The 11,732-nt window shown below is 35.5% G+C and overlaps 1 protein-coding gene across 1 annotated transcript; it reads left to right on the forward strand.

Annotated features, from left to right (window-relative positions):
- The first annotated feature begins 7,920 nt into the window (after window positions 1-7,920).
- On the forward strand, window positions 7,921-8,637 carry LOC113358955. Its single transcript, XM_026602668.1, has one exon. The coding sequence runs from the start codon at window positions 7,921-7,923 to the stop codon at window positions 8,635-8,637; it is 717 nt and encodes a 238-aa protein (XP_026458453.1).
- The last annotated feature ends 3,095 nt before the right edge of the window (window positions 8,638-11,732 follow it).

An 11,732-nucleotide genomic window follows, 5' to 3' on the forward strand; every position in this document is an offset into this window, starting at 1 on the left:
CTAGACAGTCAGACTCAATCTAGATAAAAAGTATATCAAAGAGTTTATATCTCAATCTCTCGATTTTATATATACTCAAGAAAATAGAAATCTGCGAGTCTTTATCAAATACTAGAGAGATAACTTGGATGGTACCAAAGACCAATATCCAAGTGTCAATCAATTTAAATCAACAACCAAAAGGTCGGATATTCTAATTGATTGAACAACCACAACCTGTGATATTTCAATTGTATAACAAAATATAATGCGGAAAATAAATAACACAGACACCAGAATTTTTTTATCGAGGAAACCGCAAATGCAGAAAAACCCCGGGACCTAGTCCAGATTGAACACACACTTTATTAAGCCGCTACAGACACTAGCCTACTCCAAATTAACTTCGGTCTGGACTGTAGTTGAACCTCAATAAATCTCACACTGATCCAAGGTACAATTATGCTCCTACATCTCTGATCCCAGCAGGATACTACGCACTTGATTCCCTTAGCTGATCTCACCCACAACTAAGAGTTGCTACGACCCAAAGTCGAAGACTTTTATAAACAAATCTGTATCACACAGAAAAGTCTACGGTAATAGATAAATCCGTCTCCCACGAATATACCTACGAGTTTTGTTCCGTCTTTTGATAAATCAAGGTGAACATGAACCAATTGATAAACCAGACTTATATTCCCAAAAAAAAACCTATTATTATCAATCACCTTAGAATAATCTTAATCGACGTAGCGAAAAAAGATATTGTGGAATCACAAACGATGAAACGAAGTGTTTGTGATTACTTTTATGTATTGCATATCGGAGATATCAATCTCAATCCAATTATTACAATTGTACTCGTACGATAGAAACAACAAGATCAGATCACACAACTACGAGAAAGTAGTATCGGTCTGGGTTCACAATCCCAATGAAGTCTTTAAGTCGTTAACCTGGTTTAGAAGAAGAAACCAAAGGTTAAAGGAAAATCGACTCTAGCTTAGCACAACTATTATCACATAAAAGGTATGGGGATTAGGTTTCCCAGTTGCTAGAGTTCTCCCTTATATAGTCTTTCAAATCAGGGTTTGCAATCAATGTTAGCTTGGTAACAATGCATTCAATATTCACCGTTTGATAAAAACCTGATAAGATTCAAGCTAATATCTTTCGACCGTTAGATCGAAAACTAGCTTGTTACACACAAATGAAATGCACGTTTCTAGGCTTGTGTAACCGTACCCAAACTTGTACATTTGTTGGTTCAACAATAGTCTACCAAATGGTTAGCCATATGATCACTTTCATATCAACCATATTCTTCTTCACCATAACTAGTTCAAGTGACTCAAATGAACTAGTTAGAGAGTTGTTCAATTGCAAGGAAATCTTATGTAACTACACAAGACACAATCAAAGCAAAAACGATTTGATTCACTCGAATCGGTTCATGAACTATATAGCCACGGTTTGCAATTTGCATTCCTTAGTTTATATAAGAATAAGTTCACAAACATCGTTTTTAGATATAACTTACTCAAGTTCGCGGACTGGGTTCGCAGACTTAAGTTCCTGGACGGAGTTCACAAACTCCAGCAGAAATTCTCGGGACGAGAACTTCCGCCAGTTCGCGGACTTGGCTCACGCCACCATGCCGGTTCTCTTGATCAACAAAGTTCGCAAACTTCAGTTCAAGGAATAAGGACTTATACATATATGTGTTTCCACAATAATGCTTATATCCTCCAATGGTTATATAATCTAAACTCTGATTTCAATCATTGAAACATTCTTAGAGGACGTTGATATTCTATAGTGGTTATTCACAAACTATTTTTCTTCAAAGTAAGCAATTTTCAAAGTGATTGAAACTTGCCATGACTCTCGTCACTAGGTAAAGATGAACTTGGCTAAAGCGAAAGCTTACCAACACATATTTCGAGAAATAGATAGGCGAGATAAACTCAGCTCGAAATAACAAATGTGTATAATCTAAGTATATATAGCAAAACGACTTTTGTCTCAAGATAGGAGATAAATAGACTTTTGAGTGATAGATAAGTTCAAGTCTCCACATACCTTTTAGTCGATGAAGATCCACCGGTTCCTTGAGTAGTCCTTCATCTTGTATGATGATTGCCATGGAGTTCTTGAGCTCAACTACACTTTCTATCCTAGTCCGAGACCTTAGCTATAGTAGACTAGAAATCAAGACTTATAGTTTTGATCACTAACATTGACAAACATGCTTGAGATAACAACGCATGTGAGTTCGACCGAGCAATGCTCTAACAGGTTTAAAGTAAAGTTTTCTTCCTCAGTAGCCTTTGCGTGCTTGGAGACTATAAGTATTAGGCTTTAGAAGTCCTCCTTTATATTTTGAACTTTATTTGAATTTCATAAACATTGGCTTCCCTAAAGCTGTTTGTCTCAAAAAGACCACTCTTCATCGTACCTTGGTTCTTGTTATTTTTATTCGCTGTCGAATATCCATTGGACTAGATTTTGGTGTATCTTTTTTTCGATTTCAGTACCATTCACGGGTGCTGAGTTAGTCGTTCTTGGTGCCCTTTGGCCCCTGTTTACACTTATTTATTTAACTTCCTTGCTTATTTTGTTTTACATTGCCTTAGTTCTTCTTTTCTCTATTTCTGATTGCAATGGGTGAGCCTTTCAATCATTATAAACATCTCAGTGGTCTTTCCTTAGCTCAGCGACTAGCAAACCATAGTAATGTAGGTCTTCTACCTACACCGCCTTCCTTTATTAGAGACTTTGGAATCAAACAACATAGTATTCTTGCTAGAGTTTTTTCAACTGAGTATCTTCACCAATGGGAAGTAAGAGGCGCACTAAATAATTTTTGGGGGAACCAGATTGTTTTCCAGATCAGGGAGGTAGATCCAAACCTATTTATCATCACCTTTAGAAACGAAGAGGATTTTCACTGGATTTCATCTAATGGACCTTGGTATCCTTTCGGCAATGTGCTTGCAGCCACAACAACTTACCAAGGAATGAAAATCTCTACAGACTTAGTAAAAGAAATACCAATTTGGCCTTCTATTTCAAATGCCAAAAGTGAGCATCGTAGTGAGGAAATGCTAGGGCTGATAGCAAGTAAAGTAGGTCAGGTTTCTAGGATCTGTAGAGGGTATGAGACACCAGACTGTAAGCCAAGAGTCCTACTTTGGGTCAATATTGAAAAACCTCTCATTCATCATCTTCTGGTTAAAGTAGGACGCTATCATGTTACTTCCATTTATTTCAACTACATCAACCTCCCCTCAAAATTCTGCTCTCATTATCTCAGTTTAGGACACAAAGTAAGTAACTGTGCAATACTTTAAGGAAGACCTCTGGAAGATATTTATGACATCTCAGTTAATTCTCCTTATCCTAGTGACAATATGAATTGGTTAAATGACGTGTTAGTCCAAGTTTGGAACCCTAAAGACAATTTCGATCATACTGGGGTACATGTCCCTGTGCAAGATTATTTAAACCAACCTGGAGTACGTGAAACATTCCATGACATCTTTAGAACTTATGTCGAGGAAGAACCTGCACTGAGAGATGACAGACATGAAAACCTTCATATAACACAACCTCTAGCCCAACCACCAGCACTTAATTATTATGATGTTTTAGGTCCTTTTATAATTACCAAGTCCCCGTCTTCTGATGAAGATATGCCTCTTGCTTCTTCCTCTGTTCTTGGTAAACGAACTTTCCCGTTTAACTTGCCAGAAAACTACATTCTGTTGCCATCTTCTGCTGATGATTCGTTCCGGTCCGCTAACTCGAAAACGTTCCGAGTTTTGGCTGAATCAGAACCAGCTGCTATTGCTATTCTTGAGGCGGGTTCCGAACATGATACAACTATTCCGGTTATATCTCCTAACTCGTCCTCTAGGTCTAACAATGACAGTTTGTTGGGGGTAAATAGAAGACTCTCATTCTCTTCTCCAATTTTGGGGAGGGATACTTTGGAATCCCTAATTTCCCTTCTCTGCCAGTGAGCTCTTCGATTAGATCTTCTTCTTGCATTGATTATAACTTTTTCATTGCATCATCATTTCAAACTCTTGTAACTCAGCCAAAATCCGCCTTCAAAGTCTCAGTCTCTGAATTTATTTCCTCCTCATCTTCTGAACAACTTTGTTCATTTCCCTCTCAAGAAGAAAAATCTTTTACAATTAATCAATATGGATCAAACATTGCTGACATAAAGAAAGCACAAGTACTTATCAACCAATCCCTTTCCCAGAGCTAGTCCCTCCAATGCAGATGGAAGAGACACATGTACTTCTCTTTTAAATTTCTTTAATTAATACTTACACAATTCCACTGATCTTCTTGCTTTGCCCTAACTATTAAATCAATTAATTTGCTTTGTTTTGCTTGTTTTGAATGTGACTTCTATGCATCCTTAATTTTTGAACTTCTTGCCTTGATTTTTGATATCCTTGTTCCCCTTTGCCTTGCATCATGAAAATCCTTGCCTGGAATGTGCAAGGTTGTAGAAGCCCCTTAACCCAAAACCATCTAACCAATTTGCTCCATAAAGAAAAACCAGAAATCCTTTTTCTTTCTGAAACAAAAAACCAAAGTCCTTTAGTTAAAAAATTAGTATCTTCCTACCCAAATTACCATATTGTTGACCCTATAGGAACTGGAGGAGGTCTAGTTGTAGCCTGGGTAGATGGATTTCTCTTTAAAATAATACAATGGAACATTAATATGATAAACATTATTGTCAAATCCTCCCTGGAGAATAAAAAATGGATTCTAACATGTTTTTATGGTAGTCCTTATCCAACTAATAGGAACATAGCTTGGGATTTCTTAGAACAATTCCATGGATAGTAATAGGAGATTTTGACATGATTTTTAATCAAGCTGAAAAATTAGGTGGTGTACCTTTCAATAAAACAAATAATGAATACTATGCAAATATTCTCGAAAGATCAGGCTTATATGATTTAGGTTATACATGTAATGACTACACTTGGGATAACCATAGGGAAGGGAACCAAAATATTAAGGAAAGGTTAGATAGAGCAGTGATCAATGCAGAATGGAATAACCAATTCCCAAATGCTTCCCTTTCACATTTAGTAGCAGTAGGTTCTGATCACTGCCCTATTCTTCTTACATTAGACTCTAATTTCTCAAAAACTGAATGGGTCTTTAAATTTTATGATACATGGTTAAAATACTTATCTTGCCTTCAGGTAATTCAAGGTTCTTGGAGTGAACATACTGAGTTAGATGCATCAACTAGTCTTGTTCATAACCTAAAACAAGTAGGGACAAATCTTACTGACTGGAAAAAAAAACATCTTTGGCCTACCCTTCAAAAAAATAAATAAACTCCTTATAGATATTGAAAGATTACAATCCCAGAGAGTCACACTACACCAACAAAATAAAATCAAAGATAAGTTAAAAGAATTGGAAATCCTATATGACACCCAAGAGGCAATCGCTAAACAACAATCAAGGGATAACATAATCAACTTAGGGGAAAGAAATACCAAATACTTCCATACAATAACCTTAAGAAGAAGGAAATGGAATACTATACAATGTATCACTAATGATCAAAATCAAAATTTTAAGGATAGGAAGGAAATTCACAGTACTTTAACTTCTCATTTTCGATCTATCTTTTGTGAACCTTCAACTGAAGTAGAGATTTCAAACCCAATTTTTTCTGATATTAATGCATCAGTCTCTACTTCTGATAATGATAGAATTCTAGCCATTCCTTCTAATGAGGAAATATTGTTGGTCCTTAGAAATATGAAACCTAATAAATCCCCAGGCCCTGATGGCTTTCCGGTTAGATTCTTCACCCATAACTGGCATCTGGTAGGTACCCAATTTACGGAAACCATCCAAAACTTCTTTAAAGAAAAAATTATAAACCCTGACTTAAATATAACTCATCTCTTTCTGATCCCTAAAATTAAAAATTCTGAAAAACCTAGTTAGTTCAGACCTATAGGACTGTGTAATACTATTTACAAAGTCATAACCAAATTATTGGAAAATAGAATCAAACCAACTCTAAAAAAAATTATATCCCCTTTTCAATCTGCCTTTCTATCCTCTAGACAAATCTCAGACAATATCATTGTTGCTCATGAGATCATTCACTCTTTCAAAAAGAAAAAAGTTAAAACTGGAGGTCTAGGTATCAAAATTGATACGTCTAAAGCCTTCGATAGGGTTAATTGGAGTTTCCTTTTAAATTCTTTAAAAACTTTTGGTTTCAATGATGAGGTATGTAAATTAATAGAACAATGCATCTCAACTTCTTCTATTTGTTATGCTCTTAAATGGTAACCCTGGAGAATTCTTTGAACCTTTTAGAGGATTAAGACAGGGTGACCCATTATCCCCTTATCTTTTTATTATTTGCATGGAAATATTTTCTAGACTCCTGCTTAAACAGGAACAAAATAAAGTACTTCATGGAGTCAAAATAACTCCTAAAAGTGAGCCTATATCTCACTTGTTTTTCGTTGATGATTGCCTCCTCTTTGTCAAAGCTGACCTAGTGGAATGTAGGAATCTTTTAGATACAATAAAAACTTTTAGTAAAGTCTCAGGTCAAGTTATCAACTTTGAAAAATCAGGAGTATTCTTTAGTAAGAAAGTTGAGCGTAAACATCAAAGGATGATATCCAAGCTCCTAAAAATAAAACATATCAATCTTAAAGACCCCTATTTAGGAGCTCCTCTGTTCATGGAGACATCCAAAATAAAAACTTTCACTCCTATTTTAGAAAGAACGGAAACTAAAACCAGAGGATGGAAAAATCTTGTTCTTGCACAACCCTGTAGATCTGTCCTTAATAGAGCATTGCTTTCAAGTATTCCAACTTACTTAATGGGCTGCTTTATTCTGCCAAAAACAATAACTAGTAAAATAAATACAGAGCGATTTTTGGAGAGGAAAAGAGGCTGGAGGAAAAGGTTTTTACCCTAAAGCTTGGCCAAATCTATGCAAACCTATCCTTAAAGAAGGGCTTGGTTTTAGAGATGCAAGAAAATTTAATCTAGCAATGATTGCAAAAGTAGCTTGGAGGTTACTAAAAAAACCTAATGACTTATGGGTCAAAACTATAGGACCAAAATGCTTTAGGAGTAAATCCCCCTTTAGGACTAAAGTTCACTCTAGAAGTTCTTGGACTTGGAAATGCATAAAGCAAGGTCTAGACTTAGTGCATAAATAGAGTATTTGGGAAGTAGATAATGACCAAGATATTAATATTTGGGAAGATAACTGGATTTATGGATTAAACCACACTTTACTGCATCTCAAAAATTCTAGTAATAATTATCTTGTTAAAGTTTCTGATCTGATTAATACTGAAACTGCTACTTGGAAAGATACTCTTCTTTGTTCTTTATTCCCTATTCCCTAGTAACATTGCTAATAAAATTAAGAAAATACATCTCTTTAGAGACTCTTCTCATACCCTTAGAAAAGACCAATTAAGATGGACTCTAACTAAATCAAGAGAATTTACAGTTAAGTCAATGTATGAAAAGCTAAATGAAAATGGTGTGGATATTACTAATCTATCTCTTCCCGAATCCTTCTGGAAATCTCTTTGGAGTCTTAATGTCTCTGAGAGAATAAAACTCTTTCTTTGGAAATGCTTACAGGATGCCCTGCCCACTAATGCTAAACTTTATGTTGAAGTTAAAGATATTTCTCCTCTTTGTACTATGTGTAATAATGATATTGAAACCACTGAACATCTTCTCTTTCACTGTCACTATGCTACTTCTATTTGGAATTCTTCCCCTAATCCTGTTTCTTTGAACTTAGATTAGTCTAACAAAATTTTGGATCTTTGTAAAACTTGGTTGAAAAATCCTAGGAAAGACATCCCCTTGGAAACTTTACTCACAAAAATGTGGTTCATTTGGAAGGAGAGATGTGATAGAATCTTTGAAGCTAAAAGTAAAGACAACTCTGTTTTAAACTTAGAAATACTTAGACATGTTGAGTTTTGGTCCACAAAAAAAGGTAAGTCCTTGAGACCCACACAGAAAAAGAAAACCAACTTTAAATGGAAAGCACCTAGTATGGGAAGCCTAAAATTTAATGTTGATGCTACTTGGATTTCTGAATCTTTATCTTTTACTTATGCTTTTATTCTGAGAAATGAATCAAGAGACTGTGAAGGAGGGAAGGCAGGACTTGCAGCAGGTCTCAACCCACAAGAAGCAGAAGCTATAGGAGTATGGCAAACAACAGTTTGGGCCAACGAGAAGCAGATAAAGAACTTCAGTATTGAGGGTGATTGTGAAAGTCTTTTTAACTACATTAATGGTCAGAATGCAGACGTTTCTTGGAGAGCTAAAGCTTATATGCAAGAAGCTCACAGACTAGCTAATCTTTGCAACAACTTTTTGGGTTTTGTCTTTATGCCTAGATCAGGAAATCAAGTGGCTGATAGTATAGCCAGATTTGCTAAAAATATAACAAACTCTTTTGAATGGGAAATGATCCCACCTATCTATAGTAAAAAACAACTCTTAATAGATAAATCTAATATTGGGAGTCCCATAAACCCCATATTATATGACTCTACTTCTTCTGTAACCATGACTCTTTCAGAATCATAATCTTTCAATGCAATGCCTTATTTACAATAAAAAATAAATAAATACATAGTTCTATCGGTGTTCATCCTATAAAGTCAAACCACCCAACCCAATAAAGCATATATATCAACGAATTTAAGGACAAATTCAATTCCTAAATTTTACTTACATTTACGGGACATCGATTAAGATTAGCCTTCACGATGAGGTTATGAAATTCATAAGTTAAGACTGGACTCCTGCCCAGTTATTATTTTGTACAATATCAAATTGGCTTTTGTTAACTTGTATACCTGTATACATATTAAGGTTTAATAAAAAATTATTTTATTTCATTGGAAATTGTGTTTTTTTGTGTTATTCTACTAGAAATTGGTTTTTCTTACACAAAAAACAAAATTTTTTATTCCCAATGCAAAGAATTATTGTTTTCAATATAATAAAACAAAAAAAATTTGTTTCCAATGCAAGAAGTTGTTATTTTAGTGAACCTTAACATGTATACGTGTATACAAGTTAACAAGACCCTATCAAATTAAGTATTGTTCCCAAGTTACCAAGTCAATGTAAAACTCTGAAGTTCGAGATCAAACTCGATTCACAGACGATATAAATTCATTAGTATTCCCAATCACCATTTTTTTATGGAAAAGATATATATTAAAACTAGCAAATGTAGTACATTAGGGTTTACAAGATCATTGTTATCAAAGATAATAGAATAAATGCTAGATTTTTGAACCTTGTTAGATAAATTTTTCCAACATATGATGTAATCTTTTAATCCGCGCTTCCTTAGCAATATAGTCCGCTGCATTGTTGTTGTTTTTTCTTATATACTTCACTTCAGCTTGCGGAAAGTCGCCCAATTTGTTCCTAATATCCTGCAATGTATTTTCTGCCGCCCACGAAGAGTCTGGATGTACTTTGTTTAAGATATCATCCAGAGCTTTGCAATCTGTTACGATGATTACACTTGATAAAATATTTTCTTTTAACCATGTAACCGCCTTTAGCAAGGCCTTTGCTTCTGCGTGGAAGGATGACGTTGCCCACTCTGAGCCCGCCGATATATGCATAAAGGTCTCCTCATCCGCAGAGTAAAGGATAAAAGCGTATCCCATTGAAGAGTTCTCTTTCTCATAAGAAGCATCAACAGAAACTATCCAGTCCGAATTTAGGTTTGACCAAGAATTGCTAATTGGTGTTTTTTCCTGAGTCTTCTTTTTGCTTTGAGGGGTATTGTACGTGATTGAATGTAAGAATCTCTTTATTTGTTCTATTAAGCTGACTGGGTTTGGATGGATTTTCTCAAAAATTACCGACCATCTGTATTTCCAAATGAACCAAATTATGGTGGATATTTTTCCTTGTAGATGGATCAGATTAGCTTCCGTAATCCACCATTTAATCCAATCAGTAGCTGTGCTGTGGGTGTTGTTGGAAATTATATTTTGTAGAGATAGTCTGAACCAAACTGCTCTAGCAAAAGAACACTCGCAAAAAAGATGAGTTTCCGTTTCTTGTGCTTGGTCATTGCAAAGTTGACAAATCTGGTCTATTTCCATATTATGAGCACCTAGTCTAGCCGACGTTGGTAGCGCTTTTTGTGCTATTTTCCAGATGAGAAGTCTAATTCTTGGGATTGCTTATATTCTCCAGACCTTGTACCATGGAAAATCTAGAGTATAAATGTTGTCAAGATCCTGATTGGCCAGATAGGTATAGACATTTTTGGCCGAGATCTTTTCTTATTGATGATGTCTCCATCTAATAATGTCTTGCTCATTAATCCTTGGATTTAAAGCTTGGATTTTTTCCTTATCTTCCGGGTAGAAAAAATGGTTTAGCTTTTCTTGATCCCAATTACCTTGATCCGAGATTAGCTCTTGAACTCTTATTGGTGCTTGATCTTGAGAGTTGGGGATTTTTTGGATTATATCCGCATTAGGAATCCATCTTTCTTCCCAGATTTTTTACCGAGGCTCCATTTTTGACTTGCCAAATGAAGTTTCCCTTAATCAACTCCAAACCTTTTAATATGCTAGTCCAAATCCACGATAGATTCGAAGTTCTGGATTTTTCTAGAGGGTGGGATTTTGGGAAATATTTTTCTTTTAAGAGTTTGACCCAAAGCTGGTCTTGTTCTATTACTAACCTGCTGGCAAGTTTTGTGAGCAGAGCCAGGTTAAACTGATGTGGGTTTTTAATTCCTAGTCCTCCTTGAGAAATGGGTTTGCATATGTTATGAAATTTTTAATTCCCAATCACCATTAAATTATGAAATTTTATACCCATGCTGAATCAAAATCTAGTTGTACCAATAAACGGAAGATAGGGGTGTAAATAATACCCGAAAATACTCGGCCTGCCTGTATCCGCCCGAGCCCGCCTGTACCCGAAGTAGCCCAAAGCCTGTTATGGCCCGTCATGGACCACCCGGCCCGGCCTGGATTAAATTATTGGGCGGTCTCGGGCTTTGCGATTAATTATGATGCCCGTCCTGGTGCCCGACCTGAAATCCTTCTATGTGCCATTAATCATTTAATATCCTCTTAAAAAGACTTAATAGTTACAATTTTATAATTGTCAATTTTGTGTCAAGAAAAATAAAATATATAATTGTTTTTACTTATAATTAACCTTTTCAAAACATTAATGGTAATATATTTTCTTATTAGAAAGTTTATTGTACTCTAATTAATTATTTATTATAGGCTAAAATTAAAAATTTGTCAGTGTAATTTAAATATAAAATAATACTATCACTTACGATATGCGATGTTGGAAACAAAAGGATATTGTATTTAATCCCGTTCATTTGAAAATTTAAACTTAAAAGAAAAAAATAGTGGCTTGTCCGGCCCGATCTGGCCTGCCCGTATAAAAAACGGGTTTTGGACGGTCTTTGGGTAGCAAATTATCTACTTGTGCCCTACCTGTCCGGCCTGAATTTGTTTACGGACTCACAAATATTAAACCTGGCCTGCCCGGCCTGTCTTAGTTTTTTGGTTTGGCGGCCCGGCTTGCCCGAATTTACACCCCTGACGGAAGATGCGGCACATTGTTTCATCATCCAATTCACGTTTCACCCCACCAACATACATTTACTTCCC

Source organism: Papaver somniferum, chromosome 1, assembly GCF_003573695.1.
Source record: "Papaver somniferum cultivar HN1 chromosome 1, ASM357369v1, whole genome shotgun sequence".
Classification (NCBI taxonomy): Eukaryota; Viridiplantae; Streptophyta; class Magnoliopsida; order Ranunculales; family Papaveraceae; genus Papaver; species Papaver somniferum.